General features: G+C 38.2%; 1 protein-coding gene across 2 annotated transcripts in view; it reads right to left on the bottom strand.

The window, feature by feature from the left end:
* Positions 1–26,181, bottom strand: part of spred2b (sprouty related EVH1 domain containing 2b) — a 41,545-nt gene that overhangs the window by 7,646 nt on the left and 7,718 nt on the right. For both annotated transcript variants that reach the window (XM_079855389.1, XM_079855388.1), the window contains exons 2-4: positions 10,806–10,983; positions 10,412–10,580; positions 9,132–9,196 (exon numbers count right to left, since the gene is read on the bottom strand). In XM_079855389.1, coding sequence (XP_079711515.1) covers positions 9,132–9,196; positions 10,412–10,580; positions 10,806–10,983 — 412 coding nt within the window. The remainder of the gene's footprint in view (positions 1–9,131; positions 9,197–10,411; positions 10,581–10,805; positions 10,984–26,181) is intronic.

Here is a 26,181-nt window from a genome sequence, read left to right as displayed (position 1 = left end):
CAGTGAAAAGTTTCCAGCCTGGTCGTTAAACACAAAACATTAGAATGGTGCAGACAGACAGCTGCCTGCGGAGGTGGGCTGAATAGACAGACAGGCAGACGGACAGACAGGCAGACGGACAGACGGACAGACAGACAGACAGACAGACAGACAGACAGACAGACAGACAGACAGACCGACAGACCGACAGGCAGGCAGACAGACAGACAGGCAGGCAGAACGACAGACAGACAGAACGACAGGAAGACAGACAGACAGGCAGACAGAGACAGACAGAACGACAGACAGGCAGACAGACAGACAGAATGACAGACAGACAGAACGACAGACAGACAGAATGACAGGGCGGATGGGAAGTGATTAGTGGCTGAGAGTCTGGACGTGATCCTTCCTTTGGCTGAACCGGATGCCTTCAACAACCACCTGCCAGGTGGAGTGTGAGCACACACATATCTTTTTAAAGCTTGGTGTGTGTGTGTATGTGGTCAGAAGAACTATATATCATGGATGTATGCAGACAGAAATAAATAAGAAAGTAAAACCTACTTAATTGGAAATTATACATAGCCTGCAAATTCTCAAAATGAGATCAGTTAAACAATTATAATTATTAAAAAAAAAAAATTTTTTTTTATATATATATGGCAAATAATTATGAGAATGATAAGCAAATAAGCAAACAAGTATGCAACCCCTAACAGAAGCAGTTGAAAGTGAGAGAGGTTTTATTTTATTTTGCATTCATCCATTTTCCAAACCGCTATGAGGAGGTGCAGAGATGCTGGAGGGTTGTAGGCAGGGAAACATCCTGGACAGATGGTAAGTCCATCAGTGTGCTTTTATTTGAATGTCTTTTTAATGGTCTATGTTTAGGTTTTTGTTGAAAAAATAATAAACAATAAAAAACAAGTTATCTCTAGCAATAGCATGATTTCAGGGCTGTAACGTAACTAAACTCTACAGGTCATCAAAAAAAGGAATGTAATCTTCGATATGTCTCGCCTAAACTCTCTCGATTTTTAGGAAATATGCAAACGCAGGAAAGAAAACTGTGTTCATCAAGCCATTCATGGGGGCTGTAGGGGTCACTGGGATCAGATAAGATCAGCCGAGTTTTTCTATGTTTGAGACTAAACTCCAGCTGGGCGAGAGGAACAAGGAGTCTCCGGTGGCTGGCCGTGCCCTTGCACCCTGGTCAAAACTCTCTCTCTCTCTCTCTCTCTCTGTCTTAGTCCAGCCTGGCCGGGCCTTGGTTTCCCCTTCGTGTTCATACAAAGACCTCAGAACTACTGGCCAAAAATAATACAGGCGTCCCTCAAATCACTGCCAAGAGAGCCTGAGCCGACATGATTTAAAAATACGTTTAGGAGGATAGCTGGGGCCGGACTGCTGGAGATAATTAAAAACACAGACCTTCATGTTTACACTGCCGTTCTAAAACACACCGCTCCAAAGCACTCAAGCAGTATCAGGCCGACAGAGATATAAAAACTATTGAGCTGTCTACTGTCTTCTAAAGCCCCGTTCACACCGCCAGCGACACGCAGCGACACGATCCCATTCATTTCAATGGAGCGCTGGCGACTTCCGGCGACAGAACGTCTAAAGGCGTGAGACAAAAGTTCAGAAATGTAAACTTTATGCAAATTCGAATGACGTTTTAGTAACTGTTGACAGTATGAGCGAGTTTAATTGGTTGATTGACCGATCGTTAATCTTGTTAATGATTCAATGCACCGAGCACTGCTGTGGTTAATATAACAACACTCTCCAACAGCATAATATTACTTTTAAATCTTTTAAGCCTAATTCCTAGTCAAATTAGAATGATATCTTAGTTTTGACTTGTGATTGTACATTCTATAGATATGGCCAGACGTGCAGTTTACCAATAACATAAGAGCGACAGCACTACGAACGGCCACTAGCGACATGCGGTGTGAACAGGGCTTAAGGCAGCATCCTAAAGATCCGACTAAAAAGAAGTTCAAAATACCTGAGCTACAGTATACTGTTAGCGAACATCCGGATGCCGAGAGCGGCGTTTAGATGAATATGGAGCGCCAAAGAAGGTGGAGCATCAAAGCGTCGTTTACCCGCTAAAACAATCTTTTTAGACAAACTTTTCTTGCTTTGCCAAGCTGTTTCGAACTCCTGAAACAAACTCCAGACAAACTTTGTTTTGGCTGTTTTTTGTTCAAGATTATACCAGTTTATTGTTTATCGTTACACCAGTTTGTTCTTCGATTTCGAGAAGTATATTGTAGGCTTCATTTATTCCAATAGTTTAATGTCAGCATGCTTTCTAAGATAACATTACAACACTCTTATAAGCATAAAATACAAAGAAATATTACGCAAGACATTTTGTTTGCTTTGTCTGTCTTGGACTTTCCCTTGACTTAACGTTTTGCCTGTGAAAAGCAGCATTACAATTTTGCCTTAGTAGGCAACATAATCATGCAGCCTAATTTTTTGAACATGACAAAAATACGTTGCCTACATAGGAAGCTCACTAGATTTTTGAACAGAAACGAAGAACAAAACAGAACAAAAAAAAAATGGCGCACTGAACTAAATCTCTAACCCCCACCACAAAATCAAGCGTCTTATCGAAAAGCTCTAAAGTGTGTGGCGTAGCGCAGATAACAAGAGAGTTCAAAGGCACATGTGGCCCAACTCTGATTCAAAGGCATACCTTCCCAGCAGCAGAGCCGATGCCGGCCCATTAATGACGCGCAATCAGTGGCGCGGTGGGGGAGGGCGGAAAGATAATGAGGGGGGAGCAAAACTGAAGGGGAACTGAAGTCTTTTGGGTAATTTCACAAATGGGCCCTCCTTTATTAAGTCTGAGGCTGGCCACCCTGTGGCACGAAACCACACCAGACCAATCCAAACTGTCTGAGCAATAAACTGGCTATAACCGGACATAGCTTAATGTGGCCCCATAGGACCTACTGAGAAAGAACCAGCATAAAGAGCACAAGAAAATAGATGCAGAGGTCAAAACCAGGCCCATACATGGACCACAACTGAGTACAGGGGTCAGAAACAATAATGTAATCCTTTAAAAACATATGGGAAGGACCAACTACTACATAAGCAACAACAAAGGTGGAATTTGCATTGAGACAGTATTGACAAAAAAAAAAAAAAAAAATTCTTGTAAAATTTGCTGCTAGAATTTTGTGCCAGGTTACCTGGGTGTTGCAAGATGGTTGCTAATGTTTTCTGAGTGTTTTTAGCATGTTGCTATCCAGGTACTAGGGTTTTCTGTGTTGTTGCGAGCCTACTCCCAAGTGTCTAAGACAGTGAGGCCCAATCCTGTCCCTGTTCCATCTGCCTACTTGCAGAGTTCAGATCCAACCCTGATCCAACAAACCTGTCTGTAATTATCAAGTGCTCCTGAAGATCTTAATTAGCTGGTTTTTTGATCAGGGCAGGAGCTGAACTTAGCAGGAAGGTAGATCTCCAGGAACGGGATTGTCTGTTATTCTGGTCTCTACATGTTTTGGTCTCTAGATGGCTCGGGTACGTCAAAGGGATTTATTCGGTTCTTGCTTGACTTTTAAGTCCAACATATACATCGGTCTCCTTACGCAAATGCTAGAGAGGGGCCGACATACATTTTATCATCAAAGTACATGCAGCCTGATTGCGTGCAGCCAGACTTCTCTAACCATGTGCACTTTTCTAACCATGAGCCTTGATTTTTTTCGCACCAATGTGTTTGTCCAGAAGGTGGCAATACTGGTTCGGGCCGTCAAAATGGAAACAGATGAGAAAACAAAATAAACAAACTACTGGACACCACAACAACAAAAGGTGCCTGAGCTGATGAACGCTTGTGTGATGGAAACGAGTACAAAGACATTTTAATCGGTCATAACTTCTGGAGAGAAATATCGCAATACTGGACAAGGATGACTCGAGGCCATGTGTCAAGCGCTTGAGCATGCTATCACATGGAGTATACTTTGAAAGGCTATCGATTTGACCATATGCATGCTAACCATTTGCATCGAAACTGAAGAGGACTTGGGCTTTAGTGTCAGACTCTTCTAATAGCTGTTGACCTGGCCAGAGGAACATGTTTTGAGGAGCTGCATGCTTTACAGGTTAGCAGTTAACATTGTAGATCTGAGCATAGTTGGATTTGCTGTGCATCAAAAGCTTTCCTGCTGCTCAGGTCTACCGCATGCAACCAGATTTGATCGCACCAAATGCCCGCCATCGCTAAACGTGTGTGCGGTCAGCGTGTGCTCAATGTGCATGATTGATGCTATCTGGAAAGTGTTTTATATTCTGTATAGAACTCCAAACCACTGACAACAAGGTTTTCAGCTATAATTTCTCATTAAGACAATCCAGGGAGTGAAAAATGTGCTGGAACTAATTGAGTTCCAAGTCAAATTGCCTGTAATCAGCCACCTTGAGTCTTGGAAGGGCACCGGTACCTTTTCCACTGCTATGATTAGTGCTGAGAGCCTTTACGTACACATACAGTACTCCACATGCAGATGCCCAATCCTGCTAAGGACCGGAGAGGATAACAGAATAAAGGTTCTCTACCTTTTGCATAAAGAAGCATTGATTCTTTCCACCTCATTTTTTTCCCCCTCTTCCCAGAAATGTTAGTCTTCCACATCCCACTTCCTCTGAGCATCCTCCAGGGCCCTGGCTGTGAGCGCTCTATACAGCAAAGCCTTATCCTGCCTGACTGCTGCACAGGAAGTTGTTTTTTGTCATTTATATATTTCCTCCCAACACACACACACACACACACACTACACAGCCCAAATTGTCAGAAACTCTACCATACTCTAAGTATAAAGTTAAGAGTGTATTCATGCAATATGCAAGTCAAATACACACCTGAAACAAGGAAAAGCTCAAATTAGAAATAATTGGATTGTTCAACTAAAATAGTGCATGTGACTACACTATTAGTTATAATATAACTAATACACTACACTATTAGTTATAATATATAATATTGCTATTATACTACATCTTGATCATATGAGCACAACTTATTCAGTCTTGACAAAGAACATTGTTATAAAAAAATATCTCCTTTGCGCTCTACAAAGTCAGTCATAATAACAGTGTTACTTTAGTATCATTGATATAACTATTCTAGTTTTTGTTAATATTTTGAATTAATATTGTCTGGTTTCATTTTAAGTTTAACAATTTCCTATTGTTTCTTAACATTTTTATTAGCTTTGTTAAATATGTCTATATAGTTTCTATGAAGTTTACCGAGTGCACTTTTGGCACGCATCCATGTTCGATTGACATTAGTTTAGTTTGTTTGGATGATGTGAACGCTGTTCTTCGAACTCGGGTGTGCATTCACGAACTGATGGTTGTCTTGGGTATGGTTCATGTGAACTCTGGTACGGTTCGATTATTATATGAATGCAATCGTATTAAACTGATGGATAGTTCACCCCAAAAATTAAATTCTGTCATTAATTACTCACCCTCATGTCGTTTAAATCCTGTAAGACTTTTGTTCATCTTTACAACACAAATGAAGATCTTTTTGATGAAATCTGAGAGCTTTCTGCCCCTCCGTTGACCCTATCGTAAAACTAATCCATATAAATTGAGCGGTTTAGCCAAAATTTTCTGAAGAGACACAATCGCTTTATATGACGAACAGATTGAATTTATGGATTAGTTTCATATGGATTAGTTTTACAATCTCTTTGTGAATATTTTGAAGTGTCAAAGTGGTAGTTGCGCAGCTGTCAATCAAAAATACAAATTTTTGTCAATTTTGAGCATCATTGACCGTTGCTTTTGTCATGATGTAGGCCAGGGTGATGCATTATGACCTCTGGAGCACTTGGTGCTCTCTGCTCTGCCAATCAGCTCAATATATATGGTCACCTGGAAAGGCAAGTCATTTTTTTTCCCCATTCAAATAGTATTTTATTTCAAAAGTGTTTAAAAGGTCATTTACATTTTAGCATGACGCATTGTTAGCATGTAACAAAGTGTTGCTACCATGTTTTGGAAGGTTACTAGCATGATGCCAACCCCAATCTAGTGAATGTTTAAAAGAATGTTTATTTGGAGCCATTCACCATGATAGAGTAAATAAAAAAAGGTTGCAACTTCCGAAAAGTTTTCCATCTAATCCTGCTTAATATATCCAATATTCAAAATATACTGTTGTTTTTCTGATGAAATAAAATGAATCAATATTGCAATAATTTTTCTGCAGTATTATATATGTATATGTAATACTGTGTATAATATTTGTATGCATTGTTAAATTGGTGCATAAATAAATAAAAATAAATTACATATTCTTTCTTTAGTTCATGTATTGAAAAAAAAAAAGATTTTTACTACAATTTACTTCTTCAAACGCTTTGAATCTGCTTTGTTACATTGGCAGTTTGGTTGAACTGACTCCATTTCAGAGCAAATATGCATTAGGTGAAAATGTCATTTCTGATCAGTTCTAGACTGAGGTGCTGTGAGCACAAGCATCTCAAAACCATGCGTCTCAGAGCACACGGAAGACACACCCTGCTAAATGCCCAGCATTCAGAGACGCGAGTCCATTCCCTGATCTGAATGAGCTAAAACGAGCTGAGGTTAAGTATAGGTTAGCTCACGAGGAACCATCAGGAGGAATGTGCATCCCAGCAGAGGAACAACTCCCCTCGACATAATCGCCCCGAGCTGTAAATCCAGACCCGCATTTCTGCTGTCTGCGGCCACTTGCCTCGCACGGCAATATATGGAAAGGTCATCAACACCAGCCCCCCAACCCAACAACTGCGCCAACGACCTCACGTGGAAGTGTGTGTCCACTCGCTTCCGACAGCCGCAGAATGTGTGTGTCCTGCAAAACAGGTAGGAACTGGCGCACGGCAGTAAATCTGATTCTGTTTTCCGACGCGCACAAGAAGAGCATAAATTCCAGGACGGAAAGAAGCGTTGGATTAAGTTTCCTTTCAAGCTCGGGGTCCTTGGCTTAGCAGTCTACCCTTTTGGCCTGAAAGCGAGACAGACAGCGAGTGAAAGAGGAGCCATGAGGCTTCCCCTGTGCGTGCCCCCCTCCACCCAGGGCGACAGTAAATCAGGATGGCAGTTAGCTAGGAAGCAGCTGCTAATGATAGTTTTACTGGGGAGAGCAGGAAGTCTTCTCCTGACCCCGCCTGCTGCTCCTGGTCTCCTGTGACTGTGACAGTAAGTGGGCAAAAGGCAAGCGTCGGAACAGAAATCGCCACAGGAAACCGGCCTGCGCCGCTATCACGTCCACCATCTCACAAAACAAAGGCCCGTCTCTTCCACAGTGGGGAAAAAAAATATCACAAGGCCTTTTCTGGGACACAAAACACACACACCAACACACACACCAACACACACACACAAAGCTGAAGGGAAGGGGAAGCTACTGAATATTACTTTTTAAAAACGTATATGTCCTTAGTGCACAATGACGTGAAACAACACGCTGATGTGTTTGGGTGAGGAAACGGGAAGCTTGTCAAGAACATGTCTGGATCACACATGACATGAGGTGAAGAAAACACCACGAGCTAAGAGTTCATTCCCACACATTCATTTGTTCCCTCGTTTTAGCTGTACTATTCGCTCGCTCAGTTTTGTTCAATCATAAATGTAACTAAATTAAAGCAAGGGAACACATTAATACAATCTGTCCACAATTTAACTAAATAAATGGGGAAAAAAAATGGAATAAATATTTTTTTTTGCCATATATTAATAAAATAGATTTTTTCTTCTGAATGTCTTATAAGGGGCTTTGAGATATTTCACTCCAAAATCAAAAGAAAGAAATACAAAATGTTATTTAGCTGAAAGAGAAGGAAGCCTGAAAATCATTTTTCACATTTAACACTTTTGCCCCAAAACCTTCTCTCAATAAATCTCAATCTCATTACTGTAATGCAGAAAAAATATTTGTTATTATATCATATTTAAATTGTTTTATATTGTATTTAAATACATTTAAATAATGTATGATTTAAATTGAGTATATTATTGAAGTATTTACAAAAATAGTATTTAAAAAAAAAACTATTACTGAAATGAGAATCTAACTAGAATAATGGGAATTTAATTTATTAAACATTTATTAAAAATGTCTCGACACATTATGATAATAGGAATATGATAAAGTAATAATACAGTAATAAGTGTCATGAAAACCCTATTACAACAAACTCATAAAAATCTTATCATTAGAGACTTCTACTATCATCAACAAATCAGCATTATAACTGCAGAGCTATTGATATGAAAAATAAGGAAGAACATTTAACAGGTCTAATAATATCTTAGAACCAATGACACACATCAGTTTAACAGAAATAATAAAGGCAAAGTTGCTTTTTTGCACATTCTTCTTTTAAGTTTTAGTCTACATCATTGTCTTGTGTGTATCAGAATAATTCCTAGTGTCATCGCGCTCATGATCAGACGTACCGCTGTATCAGTGTCCTTATTTGCACATATATATATTTGATTTGAAGAAGACGGGATGAAAAATGTGTGCATACGCGGTGCTGGTTCATGTTTGGAGTATATGAATTATGTCCGATACATGCTTGCTCTGGTCTGGATATGAATCGTGATCCACGTTGCGAGTGTTGCTAAAGAAACCGGTCTCATGCATACTCATATATTTCACGTGTTGGTAGTCAAACTCCAGCTCCACACTTGTGTGTTACTGTACTGAGGGAACATACACCTATGAGTGTATGCGCAGCGCTCAAACGGTCTTCTGTGACATTTGAATTCTCCGCTGTAATGAGATCTCATGCATAATACAACGCAGTGATTGGATTAAAAGAGTTAATTCTCATGAATAATGCAGCAAAAAGCTCAGAAACTCAAGACATAGACACTTGCAGCCAATCACCACTCCACTTTTCATGAGGTTGGTTCCACTTTGCTTTTCAAACCGGAAGAACGAAATGGCTCCAATAAATGAAAAAATAACCACCTTTCCCTTAATAATAAACATAATGAGTGCTATTGTGGTTTTCATTGGTGTGCAACAGATCGGTTAACATCACAAAAAATGTGTTAGGGTTTCATGACCTTTTAAATAATCATTATACAACAAAGGCTCTTACTGTGAACACATCATCATCTCCAAGTTCAGCCTCATTTTGAAGTGTTGAAGAGGAAGTTGTGGAACCTAAAATAAAACACACAAACAGGAGACATGAGCCGACAGACCTTCACACATCCTGTCGGTTAATGGTGGTGTTTGAGGTTGGAGAGAGAAAGAAACTGACGAGACGACAGTGAAAGATTGATTGATGGATGAAACACAACTCCAGCCAGAAGTCCTAGAGCGTATCACTGACGCGTTTAACCTATTTTTCTTTAACACAGATGGTTGTAGTTAATTTAAAGTCTTTGAGCACATTTAAAAATATGCTTAAGTATTTGTTTCTGTTGTTCTAAACAAAGACACAATATGCTTCTGAAATAGTAAAAGTGGTGCGCGGTTTAAACTTCTGTTTCTTTTAAAGTCCCCCTGTGGTGAAAATCAAGCTTTTAATGTTTTTTATATGTCGATGTGGTGTTTTCAATATGATTTAAGACAAACCATGTGTAAATTCTTAAGTCGACACCATTGCTGAGTATTTTCTCTTTAAAACTGCAGTGAAAAAAAGACAGTCTCAAAAACACGCTTTGAAATCGCTGGTGTTTCTGACGTCACAAACTACCTCGTAACCAATCAGATCAACGTGTGATCGTCAACGAGTGGATCTCTGAGCTGGTGTGAGTGAGTGGAGGCGGGACTCATTTGCATATTCATAGAACCGCGTATACTTAATGAGGCAAGGGTCGAGTTACATTCAAGCTATTTTAAGGCATGAATTTTTCTCTTTTTTTTTTAAGGAAAAACATTTAAATGTCATTTCGTTAATCAAAGATGAGTTTTAAGGGATCTAAAGGGGGACTTTAATAAATATTCATGTTTTGTTGTTTTGAATAACCAATGCATTTTTGTTGTTTTTTTTTCTAGCTAATACAACAGTGGTCTTAGACTTCCTACTGACACCTACTGGTGTGGATGCAGCATCACACACACACACACTTTTTTTTAATTGATGCAATTGCGGATATACCCTATTCATTGATGTATTTGTCACCCAAGATTAACACCACAATCAAAAGTGTCTAATAATAAGGGTGAAACTAAGATAAAGTGAGTAGTCAGCAGATCATGTGATCTCAACATGGCTGCCACCATGAGGGGAGACCCCTCTAATATGCCTAGAGTATTCCTCATTTGTGAGTGCATAGCATTTTATTTCCAATATGTATGCAATTTTTTTTGTGGAGCCGAAAAAATTATTTAGTGCACTTTTAAGTGTTTTTCTACTTTCAATGTTCTCACCCTCCGTTATGTCCTCCAAGGCTTTCCGCACACCTCTGTCGAAGGCACGGGCATCGGCGGGGCTCTGGAACGTCAAGCCGCATTTTTTGTTTTCGACCTTCCAGTGGTGAAATGTGGGCGTGGCCTTCGTGTAGATCAGATCCTTCCTCACGAAACATTCCAAAATCACCTGCCAGCCAAAACAAGCGAGACATATCTGAGACTGAGCCCACAGCCTTCTGCTGCACTGCTAGAGGTCATTGTCTGAGAAAAGTCTTGCAAATCACATAACAAATGGATTTGTAACCAGATTTGTCTTGGAAAAGAACCCAGCATGCAAAACTCCCCAGGTTGTAAATCAGCTTGATTTCCCAGAAGCCCCCGGGGAGGAAGACTATGAATATTGGTGCCACACCTGCTTGTCTTTGAGGCGCTCGCCATGGATGAGGAAGTCGCTGTGTCCGGTCAGCTCAGCGGGCATCACCTTACAGACGCCCACCCTGCTGAGGCCCCCCCCCTCCTGTGCCAGCCATCCCCCACTCGAGTCATCTCGGGTCATGACCACCGCTTTCACGCGCACAATGTAACTGTCACTGAGAAAGAGAGAGAAAGACACATGAATGGGACATCATTCAAACTAGGGATTAGCTAATATTTGCAACAAATTGAATTTATATGTCATATAAAAAAATTACAATGTGAAAATCATGATTCAATTCAATTCACATTTATTTGTATAGTGCTTTTCACAATACATATTGTTTCAAAGCAGCTTTACAGAAAATGCATGTGTCTACATTACAATTTAGAGTGATCTGTTATCAGAGGTGACGGTGTCCAAGTTATGCATTTTCAGAAATGTACATATACAAATCACACAGTTAACTAATAATGTATTAATTTAAACAATGTATTCATTTAAGGCTGACACAATGAGCTCATTGAAGTAATGAATGCATTTTTGTTAACAGATTATTAGGATATGTAGACAGATGTAACATTGGTGATGATTTTAATGCCATTTATGTTTGTCTCTTATAATATTGGTTTTGATTTAAATTTCAGTAGCATAAATGGTAACGTAAGTAACAGTAAAATAACATTACTTATTACATAATTTTGTGGAAAATGATATTTATTTCTCAGGATTCTTTGATGACTAAAAAGTTCAAAATCAATTATTCAAAACTGAAATCCTTTGTAACATTCAGTTTTCACTCTTTTACACTTTTAAACAATTTAATGCTTCCTTGCTGAATAAAACTATTAATTTCTTTAAAAAAAATCTTATGGAGACCAACTTTTTGAATGGTAGTGTAAATTCAATGAATAAATTGATTTATTGATTTTATCATTAAAACTGGGGATGCACTGATATGAACATTTTGTCCGATACCGATAATTCTTTATATTTGAAAGCCAATAACCGATATTTTGGCCGATAAATCTAAATCCAAATTTTTATATAAATTTTGACAGCCTGATTATAAAAACCAAAGTCTCAATATTAAAAGCCATGTCCCAAGCACACAATTATAATGTTTTCATAATCATTTTATGTAGCCTATATAACAGAGTTATATAATCTGCACGTTGCACTTTACTGTATTTTCCTTTTTTGAAGTGATTTCAATCATATTTCAAGCAATTCAAAACCATCATGATGAACAGTGAACATCTGAAGCATCTCAGCTGAAGGAAATTTATCGGCTTCAATATATCGGCCAAATTTTCTTATCAGGCCGATAACGATAACATTAAGAATGATCATATATCGGCTGATAGTGATATGGTGGCCGATGTCTATCGTGATATATAAAACTAATTTTATTTCAATAAATAAAATGTCATTTTATTTTAGCCATATCCTACCCCAGTAACACTCTAAATCCAGCTGTGTGTTTTCCATTCATCTGCGGCTTTACACAATGATGTCAGACATAGCAATGGGGAAATCAAGCATCAACACCTTAGGCCAAACCAAGGCCTGTCAGTATGAAATCCACAATATTCACAGTGTTACACACAGCCAGAGGACAAGGCGGCAATATTAAAACCAAATTTAAAAAGTCATCCAAAAAGGCACCTGCACTCACAGTGGTCCGGAGCCCGAGCCAGGTATCCTTTCAAACCAACCCAACCGTTCTTCCCCTGTAATGCTGTGAAAGCCTGCAGTCAGCCTTATATGGTAACCTGAGCTGGCGTGTTCAATAATTAACCAGAGAAGGAGAGCGGACGGGTGAGGAGGTGAGGGCACGTCTCAAGACCAGAGAGCAACTAAATCAATAGACTGAGCCAGAGGAAGGAAACGGCCTCGTGTACGTGTGAACGCTCACAATCTACATGAAGACCTCAAACCTCTGACTCACAAATAACCAGGAGGAAAGAAAAGAAACTTAATATCTCAGTTGTTTCCCACCAGATAGTAGTGAGATTACGTTGAGAGCAAATGAACACTTCTCAGGTTCTTCACGTAGGAAAAAACCCTAGTAATCTCACGCGTCTCCTCTAGAATTTCAGGAGATCTCAACAATGTCTCAAACTGTGCTCAGACAGATGCTGTATAAGCAGGAGGAAGTGACTGGGAGAAACCACTACACTCAATATAGTACAGTCCCGCCTATCAGATAAAAGAGTCAGTTGCTTTTGAGTAAAGGCAACGCTTCAGCAGGAGCTGAAAAATACGTCAGCTAAAGCAGCAAAATGTATGATGCCATTTTTATCAGATAATATTGGTGATTTGCCATGTTTTGGAAACACAGGATTAGCCAAAAGTTTGACATAATAGAGCACCGAGGCTGCATTAATTTGATCAAAAATACTGTAAAAACAAACAGTAATATTGTGAAATATTATTACAATTTAAAATAATTTTCTATTATGATACGTTTTAAAATGTAATATATTAGTATGATCAAAGCTGAATTTTCAGCATCATTACTCCAGTCTTCAGTGTCACATGATCCTTCAGAAATCAAAATATGCTGATTCGGTGATTATTTATAATAGTTATTTTTATTATGTTTTTTTTTTTGGTTGTGGAAATCATGATACATTTCTTTTTAGGATTTGCTGGCAAAAGAGAACGTGACAGAGCTCGTAATAAAAGAGATGATGGCGTTTTTATCACACAACAGGTGAGTAAGGTATTTTATTGAACAGATAAATTGTCCTCTAACAGGGTTCACTGTAAAGCATGTTCTATTGTGAAGTGTCATTTCATTATTTTTGTAGCGCTGTAACATCTTGAGATCCTTTCCATCTAAACTGGTTCTCTCTCATAGGCCTAGTAGAGTGTGTTTTATGAGCAGTAGGATAATAATATTCATGTGCACAATCACGCAGAGCCCAAGCACAACCAAAACAATGTTCTTCCGCAAAATGCATGCAGTTTTGTTTTTGTATTACTAGAGGGCAAAAAGTTGCATGGTGTACCTTTAACAAAATGAACTTGAACTATTATTTTTTGAAAGGGTATACGATTACTGCATGAGACCAGCTCATTTAAATGGATTCATTTTTATGACTTTTAGGAGAAACATCTGAGACAAGGCTTATGCTTCAATGAAATATACCGAAACAATAAAATGTTCATCTGGGATGTGAAGTCCCTTTGAAGAGCATCTAGAACAATCTGAGATTGCGTCTAATGAAAGAGAACACGACAGGATCTACCAAACACGTCGTGGCACGCAGACCACAGCAGCCACATGAGCGGGTATTACGATCATCCATTTGTAATTATTATCCACAGAGACTACGTAGATGTGGCTCCTCTAGTGGAAAGAAATAGAGAAATGATGCTGTCTGTGGGATTAGAATTAATGAGGGAGGAAGTCCTGTGGGAGCAGCACCGTCTAATGTACTTACACTTAGAGAGCCAGGCCAGGGGATTGTCTCTATGCCAGAGTCATTCAATATCAGCAGCTAATTAAAATCAAATCAAATGTAACTCCTCATAAAACTAGGTGTTTTTCATAATTGAACGAGCGGAGGGCTGGTGATTCCTCTCTAAGCTGCAGCTGTCGGTGCGATTCACACCACACGTCCTTCATGTGCCGCTGGGTGTCTGGGGCACTGGGTCCAAAGGGGGTGTGTGGGGTGTGTGTGTGTGTGTGTGTGTATTTTTTTTTTTGTTTTTAGATGTTAGTGTTATTATTTATATACTATTATAGTATTTATTAATATTTTTAATTAGTGGATCTATTTTTTAAATTTTCAGTTTCATTTTAAGTTCACCTTAAGTTTTAGTACGTTTGTTAGGCCTATGTGCTTTTGCCATTTTTATTAGTAAAAAAAATAAATAAAAGATTTTTTAGATTTAAATCTATTTAAATTTCTTAGTGATTTTTTTCAGTTTTAGTAATTTAAGGCAATACTAAACTTGTTTATTTCTCCATTTAAGTTTCTTAAGTTTAAGTTTTTCCATCTAATATTTGTATTTTATTTTAGCTATATATATATATATATATATATATATATATATATATATATATATATATATATATATATATATATATATATATATATAAGCTTTTGTATGACAAATAAGCACATTCTCCCTTATTATTGTAATGCGAAACACAAAACATTCTCATTTAAATGTAAAAATTATTGGCCCGGTTTCACAGACAGGGCTTAGACTAAGCCAGGATTAGACCATAGATCAATTAGGACATTTAAGTAATTTTTATAAACATGCTTAGAAAAAAACATTACCGATGTGCATCTTAAAACTAAAAAGGCACTGATATATTTTTAAGATCAGTCAGTGCAAGTTTATTTCAGTGGAAACAGCTCAGACTTACATTTTAGTCTAGGACTAGTCTTAAGCCCTGTCTGTGAAACCAGGGGATTATATTTTATTTTATGTTTTTATAAGGGCTTAATTGACATGGAAATAATGACAATATTGGTCCTAAATTTTTCTTTTTTTTAAAGCAAAAGACAATTTATAATTTTATAATTTATAAAAAAGACCTAGAAATGTATAGAAATTAGAAAAAAATGACATATTTTGCACAATCTTTAAATGAAAACCCAGACAAATAATTAAACCATAAATGGGAAACTACCATGTCTGTTCTGCCAAAATGCCAGACAAATGATCCTAGTAGTCAATGTCAGTCAATTAGTTCACTGGTGGATATCTTTGATTAAAAGCAATGCTAATATTACCGATAAGCTCTCTCACGACGGATCTAAAAGAGGACGCATGATAAAACCTGGATGTTAAATGCAGAAAGGCGAGTGAAAATGTCACTGAAGTATGTGTGAGTGTTTATGTCTGTGTGTGTGAGAGAGTGAGTCATTCTATCCATCTGTGATGTGGAAATTTACAAAAAAAACCTCCTTTTTCCTCGCTTTTCCCTCGTACGGTTTGAAAGATCGTACCTCTTTACTCTCCGGTGAGTGCAGGAGGGCACGAGAGGGTAAAGCGGCGAGATATAACATTACAAATGCAAGAACTGAAAAGGACTGATTGTCAATCTGAAAATCTTTTTGCTAAAGCATTACCTCTAAACACACAGAAATCTTCTCTTACATTCGAACACACTCATATTAGTCACTGAATGTAACGTCTGATTAAAATTAGAGACTGCCGTTTCCTTTCTGTGATGTCATTGTTGCTTCCTGTTGTTTATCTCCTTTGTCCTTCCAAGGACACTAGACATTTATAACAGAAGACTTTTTTTTATCTTTGGCATTTTAAGTCATCAACATATTTTAGAATTCCTTGCATTACATAGTCTTTCTTTACTTGATACAGACGAACAAAGACATCACAATCACGGTATAGGCTACTGAAAAGATCCTGAAAGTCTCAGAACCGTAAAATATTCCTGAGCAATGGATTCCCATGACCTATCCAGTTGTTCATCATCACTGTATAAGGATTTATCTTTAAGACCCTTTTTACAGAGGAGGATTTAGGAATATAATTGAAAGCAAAAGGTCCAGTCTGCTCCTCACACGAAGCTTGGAGTGTGTTCGATCTTTCTTGAATAGAAAAGATTTGTGTGATGATTCAAAACTTCACCTTTTGTGTTCCACAAAAAAAAAAAACAGCACTTTTACACTTTTATTCAACCAAGGCTTCTTAGCAAAACTCCAAAACACAGGCGTAGTCGGCAGTCATTGCTGTAGTTTAACATTATTACAAGGACATAAAAGATCACAATCTCTACGAATCACTTGAAAAGTAGATCGTGGATGTCTTTAAGATCGATCCCGATATAAAATCATCAGATCGCACACCCCTACAGCAACGCTTAATCCATTTCACAAAAATTATGATTATAAGGGCAGATTGTCAATTAATAAAGACTTCTTTTTGGCTGTTCCACAATATGACCTCAAAACGAAGTAATGTAATATACATTAAGAAAAGAAGCAATGTAATATAATTGTGCAGAAATGTTGCCACAGACACGGTTTTCCAATGAGCCTGGGTTGGGTTTGAAACAACATGAGGGTGAGTTAATGATGACACCATTTTCATTTCAGATGAAGGGTGTTATCAGACTGTTTTTTTTTCTTTTTCTAAGATCAACAACTAGTCATTGAAACATAACAAAACAAGAACGAAAACCACACAAATTTAGTCACGACAAAATTTCCATGACCCTGGAAACCCAAAAACCTGTATGACTCAAATGCTTCAGCAATTTTCACTCCAGTCATCCAATGCAGTTGTTTTACCAGTGATAGTTAGCTGGTCATCTTTTCCAAGTAAATAACTGAGAATATTTAGCATGTCTCTTTAGCATGCTGGGACATCTACCATCTGGCTTCTCGGGGGGAAAATAGGGTCATAGAATTACAGGCATTTAACAGACATAATGTGAAGCGTGCGCGTACACACACACACACACACACAACAGAATGTACGAAGGCGGCGAAAGCCACGACTCCCTCTGCTCGCTGCCGTCCCAGGCTGGAAGGTGTCTCAGTTCGGCCTCTCTCCCATCTGTGCGCCAGTGGGCGTCAGGCCAGCGTCACACCCCGCCGTAACCAGCCAACAAACAACTCTCTGAGCGCCGCACAGGTGACACCCCATCAACCGCAACACAACCATCCTTCCTATTCCAGATCCTTTCAAACGTGGCACACACGCTCATTCAATTATAATGGCCTTTCAGAAGGAATCATAATTGAGGAAAACAAAATGGTAACACTTTATTTTAGTGTCATTGTTCCACATGTTACTGTAGTTACAGTAATGCATATGCGCAAATAAATGCAACTAACCCTAAACCAAACCTAATCCTAACCCTATAGTAAGTACATGTATTAATACTCAGTACTTAAATGTATAATTACACTGTAACAAGGACACTTTAAAATAAATAACCAAAAATAAATCAGTAAGAAAAGCAACTACCCCCATCCGCTTTCGTCCTGCACTCACCCATGAACACAAGTGTCCGACTTGTATTGACTAACAACAAAAAAAGAAGGTTTTTGGAAGTGAAGATGTGTGCAGTTCAATCATGGCAAACTCACAGGGTAGCATGGCTCAATAAATACTGGTTCATCAACACTGATATATATATATATAATTTGCATTGCTAGACTCTATTTAGGGGGGTTCAAACCCTCCTGTTTTCAAAGATTTCCAGTGAATAATATCTTAAAGGGTTTTAAGGTTTCAACATTTTCTCACTTATGTTGTTCCAAACCCATGAGACTTTTGTTCATCTTCGAAACACAAATGAAACCTGAGAGATTTCTGTCCCTCCATTGAGAGTCCATGCAACCAAATCTTTGATGCTTCAAAAAGTTCATAAAGACAAACGGTAAACATAAACTCAACCATACATGCTTGACGCATATAAGAACAAACTTATTTTGTTCTTGAGGAAACTCAAACATGCTTGTGTGACATGCAAGAACAAACCTCATTGGTTCTTGTGCTCTATGTTGATCAATGTGAATGTTTATATGTGAATAAAAGCCTAAATTAAATCGGTTCATCATGTAAAGCGATTAGCCTATGTCTCTCAGAAGACTTGGATTAAACCGCTTGATACAACTTTTTGAAGCATGCAAATTTTGATTGTGTTGACATTGAGTTTCAGAAATCTCTCTCTTAAAATATCTTAATTTGTGTTTTGAATAATAAGTCTTATAGCTTTGGAATGACATGAGGGTGAGTAAATGGTGACAGAATTTTCTTTCTTTTTTTGAGAGAACTAACCCTTTAAATTTCATTCTGTTCCTCAAACAAAACTGTCATATCATGACTTCTGAAAATTAAAATTTTATGATACTTTCATGGTGTTTTGTCTTTTTTTAGAGCTTGACAGCCACTGTTAACTGTATGCTTTCATAGTATGGAAAAGAGTAAAAGAAAGAAACTCAAACAGGTTTGGAACAACATATGGGTGAGTAAATGATGACAATTTTAATTTTAAAGTAAACTAATATTATAAATGATCCTTTAAAATAAATGGTCTTACAACCTCACAAAGGTTTCCCAAGATTCCCCAGGTTGTCCACACAATGAACCCATCCTCCATTGCAGGAAGACTTGTTTTATGGTCAGTCCAGTCAGACACACTAGTTCCACAGAAATGACATATTTCCCCTTGAGATGGAGGTGAGAAAAGGACAAACCTAAATGACCTTGACACAAAACAACAAAAAGTACAAATATATTTCCAAGCTACTCATATTAAAAGGTCATAGAAAGCCACTGGGATTCTTTAGGTGGCTTCCGAAGGGTCGGCAAAAACACCCATTCAGGGGTTCCTTGAAGATAAAAGGTCTACAAGTTCCAGTTTACAGAAGGAACAATGACTAAACTTCTTGCAGAATTTCTGTGGCTGGGTATTTTAGTGTACGTGCAGGTTGTCAGGCCACAGAGGAACTGTGGTAAAGTCAGGAGAGAGTGACGGACAGACGGATGTCTCAACATAGTTTAGTCTATTTGATTACAATCAGGGGCACCGGCGTTACAATAGGGCACAATGGCTTCCGTACAATGAGGAATTGTCCACGTTCTCTAGGCTTTAAATGATATGTCGCCACCTCTTCCCAGAGTCTCAATGAGATCAACAATGGACGACTCAGGGAATTATGACAGCATGGCCACAAATTAATTCAATCCGCAATCTTCTCCTGTGAGGCCAAATATATGGTGGTCGTATCCGCGTGAGGTGCTGGAAACATTATTCCCAAATATTCCCAAAATAACAGAGACTGATGAGGGGTACTACCCATCCATAACGCTTCCGAGAATGTTTATTACTCAAACAGACAACTTCTTCCTTTCCATAAACCAATTTAAACTCCTTTAACCATTTGTTTAATTCAAACATCACAAATTCACCTTAAAAATTCACATACGCAAGGCTTGATGGTTTATTATTCAACTGTATATCCAATCTGATTCATAATATCAAACATTCTTCAGCCTGTGACTGACACTAGAGGTGGGGGACAGAAATTGATTAGCAAATGCATCACGATTCTCTTTCAAATTGTTCTACATCGATCCACAAACAATTATAACTGAAATTTGAAATGAATTTTTAATATTTCAGGGTATTGGAAAGCTTAGGACAAAACATTAATAAGTGGCATACATAATTACAACGCTGCAAAATCGTTACAGCATCATCATCATCATAAAGAAAACCAACCAATGAACTCATTACACATCGCAAGACATAGTTCATCATCATCACAAAAAAAAAACATCACTTTAAAAGTTGATCATGCTCATGCACATCCATTAACAATCCACATTAACAACGATCAAGCTTAAGACGGCTCCGATGCGGCATTTCATCTACACAGAACGAGCTGCCTCTGGTTTTATTACAGCCGCTTATTCGATTCCTATCGGCCAGTCAGCGCAGACATATTTCAGTATGGCGTTTACATCGAATCTTCATACACCATGATCAGCTCACCACAAATTTGCATCCCTGCACTGTTGCTGAAAAACCCAGATGCACTGAGAATCAGATTGTGATCGAAATCGTGCGGACGCCACATGGACCCCACAACCGCCACCTTTGCAATCCAAAGCAGCGCCTTGCGTTTTAAACCTGCAAAGATACGGCAGCACTGACAGACAAACACAGAGCAGAACGGCACATGACACAACAGAACGATCTGGAAAAACCTGCCTGGACCGGGCTTACCGGCTGCTCTCCGTCATCTCTGTGTATCTAGCGGCGGCGCTCACGGCATCGGCGGGGCGAGCGCTCAGAAGGACGGGGACCGAGCATGTCTGCGTCCAGAAAGCTCCAGCCTCCTCTTCACACACTGTATGATTCAGTCTCCTTGACAAACACTCGGAGAGCTGGAGTATGAGTCATCCACAAGCAGCCATTTCTGCCTTGAGCCGGCGGCCTACAGCACAGCTTTCTCTCTCTCGCAGTCTAACGTGCAGAGAATATAATCTCCGAGCAGCGTAAGCTCCAACTCGCCTACACCTCCAGCTAAAGCAACGACCAACAACTCCCACACATGCACAGGGTGTGGGCTCAACCGAACATGAACCAGAGCAGTTGGTTACTGTGCCCCTCTACATCAAACAACACACCTACACGCACGCAACGCAACGCACACGAGAGCTGACTTGGAGCCTATACGCTGTGTAAACACCTACATCTGAACCATCAATCACTGGTGCGAACAGGAGAGCTGGTCCTGGTCGTTTGAGTGTTTGAGAAGAGAGAGAGAACGATGATGGCTGTTAATAGAGAAAGATGCTTTCTGAAGGCAGATGGTGTAGTTTTGGCATCTACTAGCAAAGGCTAAACCTTGACCCACACTGGTTTCTCCATCGGAGGCCTTTCAGAAGTAGCCATGTTTTGTGCCTAAAAATGTTTTTGCAAGCAACTTGCACACCGAAAATATGTCATTTACTTCCAGGGGATCTTGCAGCATCTGAGCAGATTTAGATAAATGGGATGTTTCACCCAAAAATTAAAATTCTGTCATCATTTACTCTCCCTCAAGTTGTTCTAAATCTGTATGACTTTCTTTCTTCTGCTAAACACAAAAGAAGATATTTTAAAGAAGGTTGGTAAAGTAGGTTTTTTCCTACTATGGAAGTCAATGGGGTCCATCAGTCGTTTGGTTACCGACTTTCTTCAAAATATCTTCTTTTGTGTTCAGCAGAAGAAAGAAAGTCATACAGGTTTGAAACAACTTGAGGGAGAGTAAATGATGACAGAATTTTCATTTTTGGGTGAACTATCCCTTTAATCACCAGTGGGAGTCAATGGTCACCAAAACTGTTTGGTTACCAACATTCTTCACGATAATGACAGAATATTATTTTTTTTGGACTGAACGGTCCCTTTAGGCATTGCATTGTGCCATTTTAGTTCCACACTACCATCTCTACATGGCTGGATTTATTTGATAAAATACAGCAAAAACCGTAATATTATGAAATATCGCAATTACTATTTGAATGTAGGTTCAAATGTAATTTATTCTTGTGACACAAAGCTAAATTTTCAGCATCATTACTCCAGTCTTCAGTGTCACATGATCCTTCAGAAATCACTCTAATATGCTGATTTGCTGCTCAAGAAACATTATTATTATTATCATAGTTGAAATCAGTTGTGCTAATCAATACTTCTATGGAAAAAGCTAAATAAAGAAATAAATATAAATATATAAATTATATCTAAAAAATAAATATATCTAAATGCATATATAAAACAGGAAAACAAAGGCCGGATGCCAGTCACCACCTCTTTCTATAAAGCAGTTTTTTTTTTTTTTTTTGATGAAATGATTATGAATACAAGTAATTTAATGAAAAGATGATAATAGATAGGCTACATGTGGAATCTCACATATGAAATGCACTCCAACCAGTTTGACCAAGTGACTGTTGCTATTTTATCAACATTTACATTTTTTAAAGGCATATGCAGCACGTCTGAGCTTCAGCAAGAACCAATGAGCTTTGTTCAGGCAAGTACAAGTTCTCTTTATTATCTTTTTGAAGCGTCAAAGTGGTAGTTGCGTAGCTGTCAATGGAGGAACAGAAAGTTCTCAGATCTCATCAAAAAGATCTTCATTTGTGTTCCGAAGATGAACGAAAGTCTTGAGGGTTTGGAACAACATGAGGGTGGGTAAATGATGACAGAATTTTCCTTTTTGGGTGAACTATCTCTTTAAGACTCATAGACTTTGTCTATTTGTCTGTATTTTTCTCCTTTGCATCTTTGCTGATGTAAAGAGGAAAAACAAAACCTTGCAGGCACCAAATTGCATCACACTTCTGTACCAGAGCAGAATTTGACAGGAATACAGGACACCCTTGCTATTGAGTCCAGTGGTGCAGCGGACATTCAGTAGACATGTGAACACATGACATTTATCACATGAGTGTTGCAAGTTCTCTCTCTCTCTCTCTCTCTCTCTACAATCATTTTGCCAAATCTATCAGCTACAGTGTGCTCTGCTTATGAATATCTCAATTCCAGCTTAATTTGCTTAAATTAATATTAGAAAAAAAAGGTACAAACACAAACAACAAGTGTTTACCTAGTACATGCATTACAGTGATTTTATCAGGTGTGAGGGGTGTACATGGGTCCTACCTTATGTGGCTTATTGCTTTTATAAAATTGTGATAAAAGACAAACATTAAATAAATGGTTTAATTTTATTAAAGACACCATGAAATCCAAATTGACCCTAGTTACTTGATTAATACATGTTTACGACCTTATTTTGCCATAGCAAAACTCTAAAGATAGGACTTTTCACATCTCTGACAGCTTATGACACTTCAGTGAAAAAGAGGTGTCTGATTTGACATTAGTGACAATTAGTTTGAATATGTGTGAGCGTGAATGAGATTTTTTTAAAAACTGAGGGAAAGCTTTTCGGTGATTAATGACTCAAAGAGGCCATGATGCTTTATAATGTTTTCCATTTCCTTTAGTGTGTAATGCATCTGCGCATGTATAAGATCTGAAAGTTAGAAAGCTCATAGTCTATCACACGAGGGATTTCCCGCCATCCACGTCACAAAGTGAAATATTAGCATGATGCCCACCAAAGGCATACGCAAAGAAAGAAGGTGAGGTTGGAGTGAATTGTAGTGTTGTCGCCATGTCGTGGAAACGCTGCATGTTTGGATGCAAGTGCATCATGTTTTTTAAACTGTATTTTATGTAGTCACTAAAGGACATAAAGTTGCTACAGTGAAGAAGACAGATTACACAGTTATAACATCATATCTGAAAGGTCAGAGAGCTACAAAAGACGATTTTATATTGTGATCAATCTTGAAGACATCCACGATCTACTTTTCAAGCGAATCGTAGCGATTGTAATTTTTTATGTCCTCGTAATAATGTTAAAATACAGTGACTGTCTACTAGATGGCTGTGCTGACTGGCCAAATTATATCATGTGACTCTATCATGTGTGTTTCATGCGTGGTGAAATCGGATGCGTATCATTATATTAGATCCATGCATTCGGTCTTAAAGCCTGATGCAAACACCTCCTGCTGTCTGCGTCATTCAATTTTAACAAAAGAAAAGGCAAATCACTCACTGCTCTTGACTGAATAACTTTAGTAGTTTTAAAAATAATCAATGTACATTTAATTCATTCAGTGAAGAGTATGCAGAGTTTTAAATCAGGGTTTAAATTACTATTTTGACAACTGATTGTTTAATGCAATTCTGTGTTTTAAATTGTGCAAATAGATAAGTCCATAGGCTTCCTCCAGTCTGGATATTCTCCATAGTACATCTTAAATTTGGGAAGATTGCATGGATTGTGATTGTTTGTTATAGGATCTAAAATTGATATGGAATTTTGGGAAGATCGCCCGCCACTAGTTTCCGATTACAACAACATTATTAACCATTTGTGACACACTCTTGAGGTGTTTGGCCAATCACAATGCACTGGACCAGCTGGCCAATCAGATCGAGGGGCTTTGTAGAAACAGGAGCTCAATCAGAGCGTTTCAGACAGATTGGGAATAGAGGTGCTGCAAAAATGCGCAGTGTGTGAAAATAATTTGTGTTTTGAACATTAAAGCACGTTTATCTATTATAGTCCACCCGATAAACAAAATATTGACCTTTTAAAATACTATAGTCTCATATGGCCCCTTTAAATTTAAGTGTGTTCCTCACACAAAGAGCTCAGAATCATTTCGCTTAACCCCATTGAATGAGAAACCTGGCACAGGGCGCACACATACAAATAAACAAACAAAAAACCTGAGCAAGTCATGAAAATCGATATTTAAATGTGGGGCAGAGTGGTTTCCGCCCCTTTTGGCAGGTGGGTTAAACAGTTGCACCGCACCTGATAAGGGGAAGGGCAGAGAGTGTTACTTTCTGAGATAAGGTCTGTGTAACCCTGCCCGGCCCGACTCTACAGGAGACAGAGAAGGGGAAACACAAGACTCTCTTTTTAAAAGCAAGTCTATTTTGTCATGCATTACAATGAATGAACTTTAATGTTGAAAAGGCATTAAATGACAAAGTTATGTGCAAATTTTGTGCTCACGGCACAGACACTATACAGGCTTAAGTTTATTATTACTAATGTCAATTTCTAATAAGCTCAAAATGGTTATCCCAACATTTGATCAATGACTGGTCCATTGTCATGAACTGATATTGATCCACGTGTCAAAAGCAGAACTATTATCAACTTGACATTGTGTCTAAAAAACACAAAGCTCATGGAGCAAGACATCACACACAGTAGCCAGAAACAGCCATCTGACACATATTTATACCACACTCTTCAAAGATTTGGGGTCAGTATATTTGTTTTAAATTAAGTTAATACTTTTATTCAGCAAGGACATATTAAATAAATGCTGTTCTTTTAAATCCTGAAAGAAAATGCATGATGGTTTCCACAAACATATCAGGCCTAATGGTTTTCCACATTGATAATAATAGGAAATGTTTCTTGAGCAGCAAATCAACATATTAGAATGATTTCTGAAGAATCATGTGACACTGAAGACTGGAGTAATGACCACAGGAATACATTACATTATTAAAATTAAAATATAAGATAAAAAGGAAAAATCTTTTAAACGTCCAGTTTTAAAACACACGTACCAGAAAAGTACCCTTCATCCACGTTCCCTTACCCTTTTTATTTGAAACACCTTTACACCATTTTTAACAGCAATGTCAAGTGGTATAACTGTCAAGTATGTGGTATAAACCATAGCATTATCTTACCCCTACACATCTATAATGAGTGTAAACATTTCAATTGTTTTGAAAATGTTTTATATCATAATGTTCACGTAAAAACCGCTTTACAAATATCATTAACTTCCGAATCTAATGGTCATAACATTTGACAACCTGAAATAACCTTGATAACAAGGACTGATGTTTTTTTTAAAAAAAACAATTAAAATATAGCTTTAGAGGGTATTTCAAGGTCTTTTGCGTGAAGAAAAAACAACTTCCTGAATTACATGTGTCACACACACATGGTTCACAATCTTTGTGGGGACTCTCCAGACACGAATCCCCATGAGTCAGTTTGCATTCAGGTTGAAGTCCCCACCGGGATAGAAAACACACACACACGACTAAACTTGACACCTAAAACATATGGTTACAAGCAGAATAAAGTGCTATTCAGCCATAGATCAGTGTCATATCAACTACATCCTCAACCTGAGAAGGGGGAAAACCAACCCTTAAGGCCAGAAAGGACACAAAGAGAGCTAAATAATGGTGGCAAGTAATACCAAAGCCATTGTTCATGTCCAGGTGTCCCGTTGCGTTTGATATTCAATT

This window comes from Squalius cephalus (assembly GCF_949319135.1).
Source record: "Squalius cephalus genome assembly, chromosome: 21".
Taxonomy (NCBI): domain Eukaryota; kingdom Metazoa; phylum Chordata; class Actinopteri; order Cypriniformes; family Leuciscidae; genus Squalius; species Squalius cephalus.
Note: the sequence above shows the minus strand (reverse complement) of the source record. Positions and strands in the feature narration are given on the sequence as shown.